The sequence below is a fragment of the Lycium ferocissimum genome, unplaced genomic scaffold (assembly GCF_029784015.1).
Source record: "Lycium ferocissimum isolate CSIRO_LF1 unplaced genomic scaffold, AGI_CSIRO_Lferr_CH_V1 ctg473, whole genome shotgun sequence".
Taxonomy (NCBI): Eukaryota; Viridiplantae; Streptophyta; class Magnoliopsida; order Solanales; family Solanaceae; genus Lycium; species Lycium ferocissimum.
In genome coordinates this window covers 434,791-455,003 of record NW_026725757.1, presented here as the reverse complement: position 1 = coordinate 455,003, position 20,213 = coordinate 434,791, and the positions used below count along the sequence as shown (strand labels likewise).

General features: G+C 35.9%; 2 protein-coding genes across 3 annotated transcripts; both read right to left on the bottom strand.

Annotated features, from left to right (window-relative positions):
• Window positions 1-427: 427 nt before the first annotated feature.
• On the bottom strand, window positions 428-1,541 carry LOC132044536 (LRR receptor-like serine/threonine-protein kinase RGI5). Its single transcript, XM_059435039.1, has 3 exons — window positions 1,214-1,541; window positions 887-1,102; window positions 428-789 (listed from the first exon to the last, which is right to left on the bottom strand). Exons 1-3 carry the CDS (start codon window positions 1,539-1,541, stop codon window positions 428-430), a joined length of 906 nt encoding a protein of 301 aa, XP_059291022.1.
• Window positions 1,542-3,195: 1,654 nt separating this feature from the next.
• LOC132044543 (calmodulin-binding protein 60 B-like) lies at window positions 3,196-18,013 on the bottom strand. 2 transcript variants are annotated; one of them, XM_059435045.1, is made up of 8 exons: window positions 17,641-18,013; window positions 11,129-11,204; window positions 10,570-10,628; window positions 8,771-9,264; window positions 8,117-8,277; window positions 7,832-8,035; window positions 6,226-6,469; window positions 3,196-4,308 (listed from the first exon to the last, which is right to left on the bottom strand). In XM_059435045.1, exons 1-8 carry the CDS (start codon window positions 17,715-17,717, stop codon window positions 3,749-3,751), a joined length of 1,875 nt encoding a protein of 624 aa, XP_059291028.1. In that variant the 5' UTR covers window positions 17,718-18,013; the 3' UTR covers window positions 3,196-3,748. The 2 variants fall into 2 exon arrangements, with proteins under 2 accessions (XP_059291028.1, XP_059291029.1); XM_059435046.1 differs by lacking the exon at window positions 17,641-18,013 and adding an exon at window positions 12,681-13,393.
• Window positions 18,014-20,213: the final 2,200 nt, after the last annotated feature.

Genomic DNA, 20,213 nt, shown 5'->3' with positions numbered 1-20,213 from the left:
AATATCTCCCTAAGGGAAGTAACGTTCCCTAAACAATTAGGAAGAGATCCTGAAAGTTGATTTTGAGTCAAGTCTATGATATCCAAGCGCGGTAATTTACATATATTATCTCCGATAGATCCTGTAAGTTTGTTATTACTCAAGTAGAAGCGTTGAAGGCCTCTCGAGTTAAAAGTTGATGTGGGAATCGATCCAATCAAGTCGTTATCATTGAGATAAAGACCTATTAATCTGCTCAAGTTCCCAACTTCATTTGGAATTTGACCTTTGATTTTGCAAGAAACGGCGTACAACTTTGTAAAAGACATGGAAAGATTCCCTGTGGAGGCTGGAACCATGCCATCTAGAGGGTTCACACGTATAGAAAGAAATGTCAAGTCTATACAATTTGCTAAGGAAGTCAAGAAGCTAAGCGATGAGTCACTTGTTAAATTATTTCCCCCAAGTTTAGGAATTGCAGACGAATCAAATATCCCAAAGAATTGGGAATCAAGCCACTGAGTTTATTTGATGAAAGGTCTAGAGCAGTAAGTTTTGAACAAATGGAGATTAAATGAGGAATAGTACCAAAAAGATTGGTCAATTTATCCAGATAAAGATGTTCTATGTTGGGTAAGACAGAACATATGTTTGGTGGGATGATTCCTGATAGATTATTGTGTAACAATGAAATCATTCTCAGCCCTGATATATTGAAGGTCTCCATTTTAAGTGAGCCACTAAAACTATTAAATTCAAGACCAAGTTCCTCCAACTCCACGAGATTGCTTATATCTTTGGGCATTTCACCTGTCAACACATGAAGAAAGAAGGAATACTAGTGAGTTTAACTAGCTGGTTCAATCTAGTATAAGTTGTATTTTTTGCTATCACTTGGAATATGTACCATTAAACCTATTTTCGTTAAGATATAAAACTTGCATCTTGGTTAAGTTGCCAATTTCCCGTGGTAAGGATCCCTTGAGATTGTTATTCGCCAGTAACAAATATTGCAGGGAGGAGATATTAAACATGGAGATTGGGACAGAGCTGGTAATCTGGTTTCTCTCCATGCCTAAATCCACCAAATTAACAAGATTTCCGACTTCCTGAGGAATTACCCCTGCAATTCATGTGTACTAAAACTTTTGTGGAGTTAATTAAATACATTAATGTATTGGCATTCATAAGATAATGCATGCTTGTACCTTCATAAGATAATGCAGGGTCATACCTATGAAATGGTTAGATCCGAGAAATAATTTCTGCAAGTTACTCAATCTTCCAATTTCACGATGTATTGGTCCATCAAACTTGTTTCCTGATAGAGACAATATTTGAAGTTTTGAACAATTTGCCAAGCTCGTAGGCGTATGACCATGAAGTTTGTTTGTGGATAGATAAAGCCTTTTGAGTATTGGGAAACCATTGCAAAAATGATTAGGAAGAGTTCCTGATAAGTAATTGCTTGTAAATCCAATTGCTTCAATTCTAGAAATGTTAAAAACTGCCAATGGTATAGAACTTGTAAGCTGATTGACTTCTATGAGCAAAACGTTCATGTTGTGAAGATTGCCAATCCCTTCTAGAATATTTCCTTGAAGGAAATTGTATGAAAGAATTAGAGTCTCCAACACTGAGGCGTTCGAGATAGACTGAGGGATAGAACCTATGAGATTGTTTCCACCTAAGCTTAAAAATCTTAGATTTTCAACTGTTCCAAGCTCTATCGGGATTTCACCCGTTAAGGAATTGAATGTCAAATCCAAAGTTTCAAGCTTTGAAATGTTAAAATATGAAGAGGGGAGTGAACCGGTGAAATATTGTTTCTAAGATTTAGAACTTGAAGTTGATGAAAAATCCCAAACCAAGAAGGAATCTCCCCTCTGAAATTGTTGAAACTTAAATCAAGCAACTTAAGCCGATGAAAGTGTGCCATTTCTTGAGGCAAATTGCCATAGAAATTGTTGCTTTTCAAGTGATGAGAAACGAGAAATGTGAGGTTTCCAAAATCAGGTGGGATCGGCCTGTAAGAACCATGTTGGTAAGATTCAAGGACTTCACTCTCTGGTGGCAAGAGCCACAAGTAGGGGCGATTTTAGGTCCTATTTTTGGAGCACGTGAACACATGATCTCGCCGTAAAACTAAGTATTTTATGTAGATATTTTCTAAAATTACTATAATACTATCTACTGGAACACATACTACAAAAGACCAAATGGTGCACTTGGTTGGAAATTGAGTTATTTACCTAGGGGACTAGGGATCAATTCCCGCTTAATACATTTTTTTTCTTCTTTTTTTAGTGGTGAACCCATGCTCCAGAAATCCTAAATTCGCCTCTGGCCACAAGTGACTCCTACCCAATGACAAACAGAAATAGCAGGAGACCAGCTTTCATCAAAGAAGTGAAAGGGATCCGAAATGATTTCAGATTTAAGAGAAAGAAGAGCTAGTTGATCAGTAGAAATCTTGGTTTGGATCATGGCTGAACTAGCCATAACATAGTGAAGCAACAAAAGTATTAAGAGGAAAGGTGAATGCTTTCTCCATAGTTGCCTAAAATAGTAGGAATATGGATATGGCTAGTAACATGTGGGTTTGAGACTTTAAATAGCAATGAGATCTCTTTGGTCTTCCTGATTTATAAAATATATTTTTAGGAGACTTATTCATTCAAACATATTTTAAGGAAAAACTTTTCTTTATTCGTTATGTCATCTCAAGAGTAATAATAATACAACTAAATTGGAGCTAAAGGAAATAAAAGTGTGACTTTGTTCAAGTGGCAGACCAAGAAGGAAATATAAAAAGTGATTGACTGGAAAATGAGTCGTCCAGTATAATAACTCTTATAAAAGGTAAGATGCTTTTTTTTTTAACCCCTTTCCTGGGAGTTCCCCGCTTTTTTGTCTCATTATTTATCTCATAATCAGTACTTAAAGTGAATTATCTAAGTATTTTTTCTTCTTTTCTCAATATTATTTATCTTAGTTATCATTCAGTTTTGCCCCTAAAGGTTAGTAAGAATATTGGGAAACTAGCTTAGGAATTTCTAACCCGTAGGGTAAATTAGCACAAGCGCTAGAAACTAGAAAGACTAGCTAGTTATGACATCTTTTTTTGCTGCAAGAAAGCATGCTTTGATTTGTATCCTGGATGAGGATGAAGCTAAAAATCTCTGATACAGATGCCAAATATATTGGAGCTACACATGTACAACAAATGCTTAAAGCACCCAAATATCATATTTTTATCAGTTCCCTATACAACTGTTTTACAAAGCAAACATTCTCTGATTGAAACAGGTTTTGCAACAAAACTATAGGAATTACACTAGTCAACATCAATAAGAAAGTAAACTAGCAGCTAACAAACATCTTGAGTTTAAGAGAAATGAAGTTACTTGCATGTCTCCAAGAAGTAGCTCATGTACTTTTCAACACGGGTCTAATCACGGGAATCCGTCAGAACCAAGAAATACAGATCATATGCTGAGAAAATCATTAGCACTAACTAATGATTGTTCCCTCGAAGGTAAGTACAATCGCAGACCACTTCCAGATGTTGGATTGAGCCTAAACTAGCACCACACCAGATGCGTATTCATGGCTGAACGACAAACTCAAATAGCGAGTGATAGTGCCCATGACTCATGAGAGGAAGCCCAAACATCCCATTGCACACATACGTCACAAGCAATCAAATTCGAAGTGTATTCAGCCTCCAAGTGGATGCCATGAGAACTGAGAAGTGTAAAGATCAAATCTAGGAGTCATCCAATTCAATAATTTGAGCTCTTTTCTCTGCGGCTTTCTTCCTGATGAAAATGCCCCATCTCAATGCTGCTTTAAGTTTGAGCCACCCAACAACAGCCTTTCCTGAACGAGTCCGGTCCTCATTAATACCAAAGCTTGAAGAAGACATGCTGGGCATGTAAGATGATGCATATGGGTAATTATTATCTTCTGAGGTACTAGAAGAAGCATGATGATGCTGGCCACCCATGTTGAAAATATGGAGAAGATGTTGCATGTCGTCGTTCTCTAGCATTTCATGACTTCTTGTGCGTATTTCTTCCTCAGTGGTGAAGAACTCATCAGCTCCTTGATAGGATGTATTAGGAGTGCTAGCAGCAAAAAAGCTAGAAAATGAAGACTGTGATGGGTGAAGGGCCAATATACTCTCACTTCCAGGTGGCTGAGCTTGTTGCGACGTGCCTACGAAGTGGTTTTGAGGAAATGAAGCACCACTTAACTGTTCATTGACACTTAGATTCGTGTTCTGAGACTCTGTGGTATATGTACCCATAAGACTACCGTTATACCCTGGCAAAACAGAAACATGCTCATTATTAGGGGTAGCAAAATTAGCCATGAAAACATGACCCGCCCAACCCGCCCAAGTTCGGGTTGATCATTGACGTGCCTATTTATTAGCCCATTTCAACCCATACAGGAATTGGGCTACATATGAGATATCTTGTCAAAATATTTTCAATTTTTATTTATTTGATATGTTATATATAGCCATAATAAAGAAAAAAAATAGTTTCGTTAGGTACTTCAAAATTATAAAAGAACAAACAAAGAAATTAAAACTTAGAAAGAATTGGGCGGGTTGGGTTATGACCTGCATTTTAACCCATTTCAGCCTAACCCATTAGCCCAAGTAATGATCCGCCCAATTCTTAGCTCAGCCCATTTTGATCCGCCCAAATCTAGCCCAACCCGCCCATTTGACACCCTCTAGTTATAGCATATCTAATGAGTTAGCTCAACCGAGCAGTTATTCATAGTTTCATACCTAATAGATCAGCCAATTGTTAGGTGAGAGTTATAACGCATTCAAGTACTTAAAACTAGAATGAGTTTTTGTCAAATATGTCAGTAAAATATATAGCATAAGATACTATTCCATTTTATGAGACAGCATGACTAGGTATGGTGACTAGGAAGTAAATTCGACTTGGACATTATTTTAGCAGCAGTAGAGGAAAAGAAAGAGCTGCTCATGAGTTGGTTAGGAACAATCATGCTTAATTTTCACACTGATTCAGCACTCTATCATAGTCCAACTCCGTTGAGATATGGAACTAGCTATATTTTTTTCAAAGAGATTTGAGTTATTGGAGGGAATAATATGCTGAAATAATGAATAACTTGCTTAGACACAGGAATATCACTTGTGATATGTGAGAAACCTACAATAGATTTCTTTCTAAAGAAATACAGCCCAGAGCCAAGATGGACAACTTTTTACAAGTAAACTTGAAAACGTGTATTTTTTCTGAAACTGGAAAAAGAAAACTTTGCATGCGTGTATAATAGAGGACAATGAAAAGCCAAAAGTCACAAGAATCACTCCTCTTTATTGACCAGCTAAGGCTACAATGCTCTATGGATAATCAGATGAGAGAAAATTAATTTGTTTTTCCAACTCTTGAGTAGTTAAAGCTATATGTCAAATCTTGATGTCTTAATACGAAGATCTATGACCGTAACTTATTGGATATGAAGGCATAATTAATTAAATGAAGAGAAAGCTCAAGAAGCTTAAAAACACTGAGTCTTGATGGTTTTACTTAGGAAACAACGGCATGCCAGATAATATCCGATGCATAATGTACACTGAGAGTTCAGGCTTATGTTACTGGATGTGTGCAGATTCTTATCATTTAGATTCATATTTCTGGCTAGGGGTGGCAAAACTAGCCCATGAAAACAACTGTCAAACCCACCCATTCATTAGCTCAGCCCATTTCAACCCATAAAAAAATGAGTTGATATGCAGCCAAAGTTGACCCATGAGAAATCTTGTCAAAAAAGATTTCAAAAAGACATTTTTTTTTATTTGATATGTTATATATAGCCATAATAAAGAAAAGATAGCTTTATTAGTACTAAAAATTATAACAAAATAAACAAAGATGCTAAAACTTAGTAGAATTGGGCGGGTTGGGTTATGACCCGCTTTTTAGCCCATTTCAGCCCAAGTAACTTTTGGGAGGACCGATAACCCGCCCATTTATCAACTCAGCCCATTTTGAACAGCCCAAGTTCAGCCCAACCCACCCATTTGACACCCCTATTTCTGGCAATGAATTATCTTTCAAGTGACCAAAGGAGCTCACTAAGAAGCCAAAACAGCAGTAAAAGCAAACCAATGGGCAAAATTTAACACAATTCAAGATGAACATAACTTAAGCAGTCAGCTAATATTTTGCATCTGATGCATATTTATACCTCCCAATCCCATGTTCAATCCTGGATTTATAGGAGGCTGCTCTGATGAAGTTGAAGCGGGAACGCTTGGTAGATTGAGTTGATGATCAAAAGAACTAGAATGGTTCTGAGAGCCAGTTGTAAGATCATACTGAGGAGCATCTGAGCTTTTATTCTGACTAATGCTTAAAAGAGATTGGCCATCATATTCAACAACATGCATCCAGTTGTCATATGCTTTCTTGACTAAGTTGTCCACATATTCCTGCAAGAACATTTTGATGTTTGCTTAAGATCTTCCTCATATAGGGAAAGTAAAACAATCCAAAGTCAAGCTTATGCAAATGATACTAACATGTTATATACTACTCCCTCCAGTCCAAAATAATTGATGTTTTAGCCTTTAAAAGTTGGTCCAAAAAATTTTTACATTTCACAAACCTAAGAAGGTATTTTAATTCCCAATTCCCATGACACATTCCTAATACCCACGATAATTATGTCTACCCTAAAAAGAAAAGAAAATCATAATTAAGGTATTTTAGTCAAAGCCCCTTTTAACTTTTAGGAGTAAGTGAATTCCTTAATCCATGTGCCCAAGCCTAAAACATGAATTATTTTGGACTGGAGGGAGTAATAAGTAATAAGCACTACTTCGAAGTCCTAGAATATGACACAGACAAAAGAAAGGTGCGAACTGCATCAAAATAGAGTGGCGATTGGGCAAGATGGGTCAGATTTAGATAGGCTAAAGCAGCTTTAGTAAAAGATTCGTACAAACTGCATTAAAAATAGGCATGGGAACTGGACGAGCTGGGTCGGATTTAGATGGGCTAAAAATGACTTTAGAAAATTATTCGGTCTCAAAGAATTAAGGGTCAAACATGGTTGAGTCGAAAGATTTGGGCTGTGAATAACAAAAACCTCGATTTAACCCATTTAGGGACATGCTTGATAGAGCCCATTTCCTGGACTTCAGTATCCAATATGACACATTAAATGTTTTCTTGGAAGTACTTGAAAAGATTTCTTCAGCTCACCGAGGACATGACCCTAGATAGGAGAGCATGGAGACCGAGGATTAGGATAGACGGTTAGTAGGTAATCGATCATCTTCTCTCTTCCAGTGGTAGAGCAAGGTTCTAGTCTGGAGCCTATATGTGCCCTTACCGGTATTATCATTATTATGCTAGCATTATCTTATTATTCAATTTTATTACTACTGTTGGTTTTTTTTACTTTGGTTACTTTTCTTTCTTCAATATTTTCATCATAGTTTTTTACTCTTGCATTTCTTTCAAACCATGCCCTGAAAAATGATTTTCTTGAGCTGAGGGTCTATCAGAAACAACCTCTCCACCCCGCAAAGGTAAGGTCTGCGACTCTGCGTACAGCCCACCCTCCCCAGACCCCACTTGTAGGACTATACTGGGTATGTTATTATTGTTGTTGTTTTTCGAGTGAAAAGTTGAATTCTTCACTGCTACAGCAAGCAATTCGAGGTGCATAATATTTTTTCTTTTGTTTCTTTTACAAATTGTTCAATGGGTCCATGACTTATTCAAAAAGAGAAAAAAGAATAAAAAATAATTACGTAAAAGAGGAAAAAGAATTCAATAATACAAACCTTTTGATCGTCTGAAAGAGAATCAACTGAATGATACTGTCCACCAGAGATTAAACCACACAACTCATAGATATTGCTAAAAACAACCCCCACACTCTTCATATCATCAGGATAATAGACATAAAGCTTCCCACTAAGAACACAGGTCTTAGCATGCTCCACAAGAGCATCCCACATTTTATTTGACATTCCACTTCCCAAGATCTGAGAAAATGACAAGAAAATGTTAAGATATAAAGACAATCGTTAAATTAATTTCCGATATTACAGGTTTGATATTATTACATTTCTGAGCCTCTGAGAGTCTCTCACGATGAGTCGTAGAAAGTCTTCCACTGTAAATATGCCAGCTTTATTTAGCCTCTTGTGGAAGGATCCATCTTTCCCTATCTTTTCCAATCTCCAAACATCATCATTTAATGCAGGTGGATAATGTTTCTTGTACACTGATGAATAAGACAGTCACAGAATTACAACAGATAAGATAATTGTAACTTGCATATAAAATGGGAAAGTTACACATTTGGCTGGTCACCAAAAATAATTACATTCGCTAGCCAAATATACATTTTTGGACCGCTCAAAAGAATAAGTCAGCAAATGTATAGGTTTTGTATATTAAGTATAAATATACATATAAAATGCATATTGTATACAAAATATATACATATAATATACATAAGCATACATAATCAGTACATAGGTTTCATATATTTTGGCTAGCTCCTGTAAATAATATCGGCAACGGGCCAGATATGAAAAAATCCCAAAAATATACACCATTATGTAATATACTATTATGTAATGTATATCTTATATATATATTATACATTCATATACAAAAAACAAATATACATTTGCTGGCTATTATTTTGGCGGGTGGCTATTTATGTCAATTTCTCAATAAAATGGCACATAATTGACATAATATAGACTTACATTCTCCTCGATGATCCTTCACACTGAAGGCTTCTGTTTTTGCCTCACGAATGTGAATTCCCTCTCGACAACCTGACACAACTTTTAAGCCTAGCCTGAACTTTCTGCTTCTAATCCAGCTAGAGTTGTCAGTAAATGAAAATTCACCAAGACTACCTACACCTTCCTTCAATATCACTTGCAAGTCTCCTGTAAGAAGCGGCCTTTTCCCATCACGCTCCTTCACAATGTGAGACTCGAAGTCTTCTTCAGTCCAACCATCATCATCCTCATTATTGAAATCTCCTCCAAGCACAACAACATCTAGTTTAACAGAGGATTCTGGACCTGATGTTACAACATGGCCCGTATTTCCATCCAGCAAGACAATATGGATTGCGGAACCCTTCTCTCCTTCTACTTTCCCTCCGGTAAAGAGAGGTAGTGACAATTTAGACCTGAATTGAAGCTGCAAATTTCTCCCATCTGGCCCTTCAATTCTTTTTGGAGAAACCCTGCATCATTTTTTAGCTGTTCAGTATCACGATAAAGGGGGAAGTCATTTAAAGCAAATTACACGGGAACTCAAGCAAGCAGAGGCGGTACTCTAACTTTTGATGAATTGCCTGAGTGGCAAAGAGTTGTTAAGAGATAATTACATTTTTGGACTGCTCAAAAAAAAAAAAAAAAATGGCCAGCAAATGTATAGGTTTTGTATACATGACCAGTGTATATTTTATATGTAAACTTTGGCTACCGCCGTAATGAAACATGATATATGGATATATCAATTCTAGCAATTTTCAAATAGATCAGGATCGCTGGATGGCTGAAATGTAGTCGGTGAATCTATATGTATATCGATATGTATAATGGGATCGTATTAAATAGAGAGTATGTTATTATTTTAGATTTAACCAATTTGATGAATTACTCCAATTTTGGCTACCGCCGTAACTTATTTGGGCCGACGGGTCAAAAATGGAAAAAAACTCAAGAACTAAGTGGCCAACAACCTCAAGGCTCTCATCCAAATATAACCCAGGCAGTATTTCAAGCTAACCTTTCTATCCAATACACTTGTGAGAAAGAAAAACTATTTCTATTTTTAGTAACATCCAAATGCTAGTCCTGCTAGTTCTTGAAACATTAATTCCATTGAACGGTCAGCATCCAATGGGAGGACTATCCACCTTACAATTTGGCAGAAGAAACTTATCGCAAGAAGTTATATTAATTACACATAGAAGTTTGGAACTACGACAAATTCCAATAAAACCAGCGAAGCAAAGGCTAATTTATCTTTGAAAAGGTTCACATATAAAATACCGTGGAAAGTATTTAAATGTGAGCACTTCATATTAAGCAACAAATATTAAGCGAAAGAAAATAGTGGATTCCAATCTGATTGAAGCCTGGGCCTGTTTCCATTTAGTTAATGTTTATCCATTTGTGGAGCTCTATAAAAATATAAAGACTTTTCTTTTTTATAAGATCTTTAAAAATATAAGGACTTAACCAAACCACTTAGAGATATTCTTTTAACTCTCTAATACCTTGCCAAACTAACTTTGATATTGCTGCCACTGCGGCATTATCATGCATGACAAGTCTACAACTTGGACTCTAATCAACAAATTGATCACCAGAGCACTACTGAATATATGACTGCTATAACTAACGGTACCAGCCTGACCTAAATTTTAGAACGTCAGTCAAAAACAAGGCAAACCTCCTAGAATTGTGAACAATAATAGGTTCAAAAGTAAATCAAATGATCCTCAATAGGATAAATTGTGAACACCTAGAATTTGACATACCTTGCATTAAGTTTAGTAGGACCAAGTTTTGCCAAAGCACGCTCCACTTCTTCACTAACCTGGTGAGAACAAAGGAATATCCAGAAATAAGAATCAAGAACCACCAAAGGCAGAAGACTATTTGTGAAAGTGCAACAAAAATGAAAGATTAAGCAGGAAACGAAAGCACACTTCAGCATTATTTCTAACCAATACAGGAGCTCACGGACTGGTGAATAGAACTTCCGTGATACAAATATTTCAACGCCATGCATCAGTACACAGTAACTAGATATTCCCAAATAGAATTCACAACAAAACCTTGAAATTGAGATCAACAAATTATATCACATACCAACTTAAATTACCAGCTGTGTTTAACAGAAAAGTTGACAGATCTAAAACTGTCAGATAAGAAAGAAACACTTGATTAAATGGCATTTCAAGGAAGCATTGAAACTGTGCACACCGCACTCTCACAGGGGAAGGTGGAGCGAGAGAGAGAGATTACAACAGCTATAGTTTTATAGTTATAATCCAGTGAATGTTAGGAGAAGTTATAAAGGCCTAATAGTCTTACAACTCTCCGAAGAACTGGCTCCAGTGATGAGCAGAGTTTCTGCAGACTGTCCACCTTGAGCGCTTCGACAATAACACTGCACTAACCATGTAATTTTCAATAAATGATGCAATAGTTCCCATGAATGATACACAGAAAGATGACGTCAGCTACAATAGGTATTGAATTTCAGCTTCTCGGAGAAAAATAAGACAATCCACTTCACACAGTTTCATGTTAGATTGAAGCACAAAATATGACATCCAATACCTATGAATCTATTGTTTTGCATTAAGGGAGTGTTTGATATGGAGGAAAATATTCTTCAAAAAGTGTGTTCCAATTCTCGAATGTTTGGGAGGTCCAAATATTTTGAAAAACATTTTCTAGGGGAAAACAAGCTTAAATTGAGGAAAATAACTTCCCTAATGGAAGTAAGGAAAACAAGTTCCATAAGTGATATTCCAAATTCATTGTCTCCTCCCCACCCACCCAATGCCCCAACCCCCAACCCTTGACTACCCTAACCCCGCAACCCCCGAAACCCCACTCCCCATCCCACCCCATATAGTGCTTTGCTAGATTACATACAAATGTTCTTGAGATAATATTTTTTTTGTTTACTTACCAAAACATGAAAATAAGTAAGAAACCAACTTGTTTTCCAAGATAACACTTTCTAGGAATACACCTTCCTTCGTACCAAACACAACCTAGAAGAAAAAACTATGAACGGAAGTACAAATTTGTACAACAACAACATACCCAACGTAATCCCACAAGTGGGGTTCGGGGAGGATAGTTTGTAAGCAGACCTTACCCCTAACTTGTGAGGTAGAAAGGCTGTTTCCGATAGACCCTCAGCTCACAAAAGCATTTCAAAGTAGTTTTGAAAAAAGAAAATAGAAAAGTGAAGAAGCCATGCCAAATAATAAGTAAAGCATTACGTAGCAATCTAAAAGAAAGGGAACGGTAACAACAGCTAAATAAGACAGTAACCAGAGTACAAGAAACAACAAATAGAAATCAAAGAACAATAAAATATGAGAATAATACTAATGCTACTGGTATGAAAGAAGAAGTAGATACGGTGTTCTGCACTACCACTAAGCCTATCCCACAAGAAGGCAAGACAACACTCAACTACCAACTAACTGTCTATCCTAATCCGCGACCTTCATATCCCTCTATCTAAGGGCATGTCCTCAGTAAGCTAAAGATGCGTCATGTCCTGTCTAATTTCCTCTCCCCAAACCTTCCACGTCCTCCCTCTACCTCTCCATTAACCCACCACTGTCAACCTCTCACACCTCCTCAGCGGGGCATGTGTGCCTCTCCTTTTCACATGCTCATACCATCTCAGGCTAGCTTCCCTCATCTTGTCGATCATGGTGGCCGCTCCCACTTGTCCGAGATATCTTCATTCCTAATCCTATCTCTTCTAATATGTTTGTACACCCATCTCAGCATCCTCATTTCCGAAACTTTCATCTTCTGACATGGGAATTCTGGACTGGCCAACACGCCACCCCATGCAACATAGTTGGTCTACCCACCACCTTGTAAAACTTACCTTTTTGAGTTTTGGTGGCACATTCTTATCGCACAAGACTCGGGATGCGAGCCTCCATTTCATCCACCCCGCACCAATATGATGTGTGACATCATTGTCGATTTCACCATTTCCTTGAATTATAGACCCAATATACTTGAAACTTCCTCTCTGATGGCTTGTGAATCCAGCCTCACTTCCACGCTAGCCTCATGCCTTACGTTCCTGAACTTGCACTCCAAGTATTCTGTTTTGATCCTGCTCAACCTGAACCCTTTAGACTCCAAGGTTTGTCTCCAAACCTCCAGCTTAGCGTTAACTCTGCCGCGAGCTAGTCAATCAATACTATGTCATCTGCAATATCATGCACCATGGGACCTCACCTTGGATATAACGTGTCAATTCATCCATCACCAAGGTAAATAAAAACAGGCAAAAAGCTGATCTCTGGTGCAACCGCATCACGATTGGGAAGGAGTCCAAGTGTCCAACTAATGTCCTTACCCGGGACTTGGCTACATCGTACACGTCTTTAATCGTCCTAGCGTACGCCATAGGTACACCTCTAGCCTCTAAACATCTCCATAGAACCTGCGTTGGAACTTTTATCATATTGTCTTTTCTAGGTCAAAGAACACCATATGTAACTTGTAAGTCCCGCTTCCTCTCCATATGTTTCTCCACCAAACTCCTTACAAGATGAATGGATTTTGTAGTTGATCGTCCCAGCATAAGTCCCAAACTTTCATAGTGTGGCTTAGCAACTTGATACTCCTATAGTTGTTACAACTTTGGATATCACCCTTGTTCTTGTACAACAGAATTTGTAAAATGAAATAATAGTATTCTAGATGGTGACAGTAAACGTAAAACAGTTGATTGACCATCACATAGAATAGGCCTCCAAGAAAGTCCTCAAACTTTGACTAACCCATGGGAACCAACCTACTACATCACTTTCATTGCTGTGGCAAGCAATCATTCCATATCCTCACTGTTACTTCATTGGCAAAATTAGCTCAAATCATGAGATAATAGTCAAAATACCCCCCAACGTTTGACCAAAATGCCAACTACACACCGAACATTTGCGGGGGTCCTATTACCCCCCTGGACAAATTTTTTCGTGTAAAATGGCCACTTTTTTTGCGATGTGGTGATCCAATCTGCCAACCCCAAATATTAAATGGCGGTTGTCCACGCGCCTGGCCCACGTGCCACGTGTTTAATTTTGCCCCCATTTTTTATTAATTTCCCCTTCCTCCATCCATCTACTCTTCTTCTTCAAAAAAAAAAAAAACTCTCAATTTTCCATACTCCATTTTTATTAAGGATCTGAAAACCCATACCCAATTCTCCTTCATCTTCATCAACATTATCATCATCATCATCATCTTCACTAGGAGTTGAAAAAAAAATCACACCAACTTGCTCAAATCTAATCCAAACAAACCCAAATGTGAAAGGAAGCCCTAACACCAAATAGAACAAAGTTCATCCATTAATTTGATTAAACAATCAAGAATTTAGAGAAACCCATTTGGTGTTCTTCATAGCTTTCTCCAAATTCTTAGCAATGGAGTTTAATTTTCTCCCCAAATCAACTCAAAGAATTAGTGCTTAAATAACTCGGGCAATTGCGAGAATTGCCCTTCGTTGGGGTGGTCTTTAAATTTTCCCTCATATTTGAAATCTTTAAATTTTGCCCTTCGGCTAAAACTCATAGGTTCCAGGTTCGAACCCACACGCAGTCAAAAATTTAAAAAAAATTCGCAAGGCAGAGTTAAATTTCGCTATGCCCCCAACGGCATACACTTGTGAAGAAATTACCAAAGTTATGCCGGACAAGATACTTATGCCTTGGGCATAAGTATAAGTATCGGGTCGGCATAACTTTGATAATTCCTTCACAGTTATGCCGGTCCAGATAAATGTTTGCCCATTAAATTTTTCCTTATAAGGCAAACTTTTAGTTATACCTTAAGGAAAACTTACGCTTATGGGGCATACTTTTAGTTATGTTTTATGGGACTAAAAGTATTGATAGGTAAATTTTCTATAATATTTTGTAAGCACTAATTTGCTAATAAGCTAAACAAAGATGAGAACGAAACTGAAATACACATGCAGTGCAATGAGTTGAGTTTTAATCAGCTAAATAAGAACTGAAATGCACATATGTGCAAAGGTGAGTTTAAGCGTGAGTACCGGGCAAATCCAAGGCCATCACCTACCAGTAAGGTTAATCGGAAAACTACAAAAAACTACCAAAAAGTTTGTTTTTTTGATTGAAATATTTTAAATTTTTGTATCCCTCCGGCAGACTTTTAGTTATGTTTAACTAAAAGTCCGCCGGAGGGGCAGACTTTGAAACTATGAGGCAGACTCAGCTCCATTAAACGCATTCGCGCTAGGTAGACCTAGTAAAGGGGTAAAAGGCTTCATGTCGAATTGTTTTCAATCTTTTTGTTAGAACTAATCAAATCTCTAATTAAAGATGAAGAAATAACAATTGTTTTGTCGCAATGATGATGCCACCCTTGTTCAAGGGATGTCAATTGTCTCCTTAGCTGCAAAATTGCAGTATTGATAGGTAAATTTTCTATAATATTTTGTAAGCACTAATTTGCTAATAAGCTAAACAAAGATGAGAACAAAACTGAAATACACATGCAGTCAATGAGTTGAGTTTTAATCGGCTAAATAGGCGAAATGCACGTACATGTGCAGTGAGTTTAAGTGTGAGTGCGCGTGCAAATCCAGGCCATCACCCACCAGTAAGGTTAAGCGGAAACTACAAAAACTACCAAAAAGTTTGTTTTTTTTTATTGAAATATTTTTAAATTTTGTATGCCCCCCTGGAGACTTTTAGTTATGTTTAACTAAAAAGTCACGGAGTGGGCAGATTTACTTGAGGGCGACTAGCTCCATTAAACCGGCATTCGCGCTAGGTAGACCTAGTAAAGGGGTAAAAAGGCTTAAGTATCGAATTGTTTTCAATCTTTTTGTTAGAACTAATCAAATCTAATTAAAGATGAAGAAATAACAATTGTTTTGTCGCAATGATGATGCCACCCTTGTTGAGGATGTCAATTATCTCCTTAGTCATAAAATTACAAAGATTGATAGGTAAATTTTCTATAATATTTTTGTAAGCACTAATTTGCTAATAAGCTAAACAAAGATGAGAACAAAACCGAAATACACGTACGGTACGGTGAGTTGAGTTTTAATCGCCTAAATAAGAATCGAAATGCTTACGACGTGCGGTGAGTTTAAGTGTGAGATCTTGGGCAGTAAATCAAGGCTATCACCCACCGCAAGGTTAATCGGAAAACTACAAAACTACCAAAAAGTTTGTTTTTTTTATTGAAATATTTTAAATTTTGTATACTTACATAAAATGTACTTTTAGTTATGTTTAACTAAAATCGCCCGAGGGGGCGTACTTGCCTTGGCGTAATTAGCTCCATTAAACCGCATTCGCCAGGTAGACCTAGTAAAGGGTAAAAGGCTTCATGTCGAATTGTTTTCAATCTTTTTGTTAGAACTAATCAAATCTCTAATTAAAGATGAAGAAATAACAATTGTTTTGTCGCAATGATGATGCCACCCTTGTTGGCGGATGTCAATTATCTCCTTAGCCGCAAAATTGCGTATTGATAAAATTTTCTATAATATTTTGTAAGCACTAATTTGCTAATAAGCTAAACAAAGATGAGAACAAAATCGAAATACACGCAAAGGCAACGAGTCGAGTTTTAATCAACTAAATAAGAACCGAAATGCACACACGTGCAAAGGAAGTTTAAGTGTGAGTACCGTGCAAATCCAAGGCCATCACCCACCAAGAAGGTTAATCGGAAAACTACAAAAACTACCAAAAAGTTTGTTTTTTTTTATTGAAATATTTTTAAATTTTGTATCTCCGGCGTATTTTAGTTATGTTTAACTAAAAAGTTACGAGGGGGCAAAACACTTTGCCTCGAGGGCGTACTTTAAAGACCACCTAAAACGAAGAGCGGCATCCGCGCAAAAATGAAATAACTCCAACCAAGCAAACAAGTAGCAACTCCAAACAAGAAACTTCCAATCGATTTTCTTTAACAAGATTAAATTTTTCATCCTTATTTTTTTCCGCATTTTTCCTTTTTCTTTCTTCGATATTTTTCATTTTTTTTTTCTTCGCATTTTCGTTTATGGTGGAAAGTTGTTCTTTAACAAGTTGTTCGGAATCATATGTGGATTTTCTTCGCTGGAGATTTTCGTTTATAATGGATATTATTTTGACAACAAAAAATGGGGATGGATATTAAATAAAGGAAGATGAAGATGAAGTAGCTAAAAATGGAGGGAGTTCAAATTTTATCTACTTGGCATCATATGTGCGTAGGTCAAGGCCCAAAACAAGTCGATGCATTTTTAAAGGTCGTCACGCGCCCTGGCATGCGTATTCACGCTCTCGCCACATCGGCAAAAAAGGGTCATTTTGCTACCGAAAAAATTTGTGGGGGTAATAGGACCGCAAAGGTTCGGTGTGCGCGTTGCAGATTTTGGTCAAACGTTGGGGGGTATTTTGACTATTATCCCCCTCAAATCATAGACAGGTAAAAGCACTAAAACCCATGTCCCCAGGTACATAATCTACGTAGTTGTGTTGTGCAACAAAAAAACCATCTAACACAGTCTATAGACAGAATATAACACCCAAAATATTACTCCATCCATTTCAATTTGCTTTGTCTGGTTTTTACTTGGCACGAAAAGTTTAAGAAATAAATAAGACTTTTGAATGTTGTGGTCTTAAACTAAACTACCTAGTATGTACCAAAATATCATTTAATCATGTGATATTTAATATGCCACGTGTAAAGTTAAAGTTAAATTCATGGTCAACACTAAATTGTTTGACTCTCGAAATACGAAATTATGTCACGTAAATTAAAACAGAGAAAGTAGTTCTTGATGATTTTTTAATTACCTGGCAAGAGCAGGTCTTTTTCTATCAGGTTGATTTTCTTCACTACTGCTAGCATCAAGTGCACGTTTCCTATCCATTTTCCTTAATTGGGTCTCTTTTAGATCTGATTTGTTTTTTTTTTTTAACTGTTTGCAGTTAAAATTGGAGTATCAGATTCTAAGGGCCAAAAAGGAGATTAAAAAGGAAATGAAAGATGAAAGAGAAAAGAGGAAAGCGGGAAAATTGAAAGAAAGAGAAATTGTTGAGGGGGTTTCGCGGAAATTTCGAGGAAGATAAGTGGGATTTATGGGTATCTGCAGATTCTACACTAACTGCTAAAAATAGATTACTGTTTTTAATTTTTCATAGCTGCCTAGCTTTGGCTTGCATAGTGGATCTATTGAAAAAACACTATTATTGGGATGAAGTATAAAATAATGTTAGGTGCCCGTTTAGTAACTAGTTAGAGTTATGCGGGTATTAATAATATAGAATTAATTAGGAGGGAATTTTAGAATTATTTTATGCAGGGATTAGTTGTGCAGGGTTTTAATTATTTCATTTTCTGTCCTGCATAAAATAATATATAGATATCGTAACTTATATATGAATTAGTTATGCGAGTTTCTAAATTGTAGATCTAAAGCTGTATTAATTTTATACATGAATAACTTACCTTCTAACCAGCTACTAAACGTGATATTACTTATGTAAAATTTAATACATGAATAACTTGTCTCTTAATTAGCTATCAAACGATCCCTTTTATATTTAAGTGGAGGATAGAGGGACTGACTGTAGTATTCACGGACTTTCTAATCGTACACTAATCTTATTGAAACAAAAACTTGATATTTAAGACTTTTTTAAATAAAGAAGTATAAAGAGGTGAACCTATTATTCACGCAGGCAGTGGCGGATCCAGACGATAAGAATCGAACCTAGGACATTAGAGATAATTTTGAACACCCTGAACCACTTGAACTAACCTTTTACTTTTATTCAAGGTGTTCAAAAATAAATATATGTACATAAATACAAAAAATTTACCATATATATACATTTGTTTTTTGCGGGGTGTTCGTAACACCTCGGTGTCTTTTAAATCCGCCCCTGCACGCAGGGTTTCTACACATGCGCCACTAGCCATCAAGAACTATTTGATTATAAAAAATATATGATAAATTAACATAAAAGCATGTTAAAATAATTAAGTGATAAAAGTTATGTAAAAAATCTCATTATCATGATATTGTTGGTTTAGGGCAAATATAATTTTTAACATCGACTTCAAAACTTGTCTTGTTGAACTAGTTATTAGTTGGCATAGATATGTACTTGTTTACTTCTATTAATTTAAGCAAAGTCTCTTCGTAAGAAGCTCTAAATCGGATTTTTATATTTTTGAAATGGTGAAATTTACATTTTCTAATTTATTCAATACTATATTTCCGAAAGCAAAATACTCCTTTTCATTTTAACTTCGACCAGAAGTAGTCATTACATTTAAGAAATTTTATTTTGTGAATCACAAAACCAATATTACTTATGTGAGTTTATCTCTTTAGTTGAGAAGTGGACATTTACTTGTTTTAAAGCATAAAACAAAAAATGCAATGTGTTTAAAGTCCACATTTTCCGTTAATTATATTTCTTAGCAAGACACACAAAAAAAAAATTAAAATTAAAATATCTCCCAAAAGGACTATTAGAGAATGGTTTCTACGATATTGATCTTTCTATATTATTTTCTTATTTTATAATATTTAATCATCAATATCTATTATATACTGGTGAAAAAACTTTTCAAAATAATTATTGTTAATTTCTCAAAATTTGGTCTTAGATTTATTGATCTTCTATCTTCTTTTTTTCTTAGATTTATTGATCTTCTATCTTCTTTTTTTCTTTTTGTTAATAACCACCCATGTAGTACTGTATGTGTGAATTTCTATTGTTAAATTAATTTCCAGTTGCTTTTTTCATTATTTTTTATAAATGTTAAATGTATATATGATTTTTAATCAAATAAAGTTATAGATAAGGACATTTGCATGATAACGGACCAACACTAGTTTATAAAACATATAGATAGATTTTATTGTCTACGATGATTGTTAATATTTGGCAATCGAATATTTGATCAAATAATTAAAATTTTAGAGAAATAATCTATTTTAAAATTTCGATAAAAAAATAGTGAAAGCAAAGGTTCTAAAACATTGCAATTAAAATTCTACCTAATGAAAAGTTTGCTTACCATTATAGAATTTGCAAATTTTTTAGATACATTTTCAATTTTTTATTACTTTTTATGTTTCTAGCTAAGCATTTTAATTAGGGAAGGAAAAATATTAATTTAACATTGCCTTTTTTTGTTTATGCTTAAAACAAGCAAGTGTCCACTTATCAACTAAAGAGATTACCTCACAGTGTTGGTTATGTAACTCACAAAATACTCATTACATTTAATGTCTTCTTTTGTTTAATTTTTCTTTGAACCCTCATCACATACAAAGGGGAAAGGCTCTCCGTCGAGATTTTTTTCATTCCTAGCACTTCAACCAAACTTCTAATTAAGGGTGAAAAAATTT

Coding starts and splice junctions, on each gene's coding strand:
- LOC132044536 (XM_059435039.1), bottom strand. CDS start 1,541: ATGAACGTTTTGCTCATAGAAGTCAATCAGCTTACAAGTTCTATACCA. Junction 1,103..1,213: donor CGGATCTAACCATTTCATAG/GTATGACCCTGC, acceptor CATGAATTGCAG/GGGTAATTCCTCAGGAAGTC. Junction 790..886: donor TAACGAAAATAGGTTTAATG/GTACATATTCCA, acceptor ATGTGTTGACAG/GTGAAATGCCCAAAGATATA.
- LOC132044543 (XM_059435045.1), bottom strand. CDS start 17,717: ATGGATAGGAAACGTGCACTTGATGCTAGCAGTAGTGAAGAAAATCAA. Junction 9,265..10,569: donor CCTACTAAACTTAATGCAAG/GTATGTCAAATT, acceptor AAAATGATGCAG/GGTTTCTCCAAAAAGAATTG. Junction 8,036..8,116: donor ACTCTCAGAGGCTCAGAAAT/GTAATAATATCA, acceptor TCATTTTCTCAG/ATCTTGGGAAGTGGAATGTC.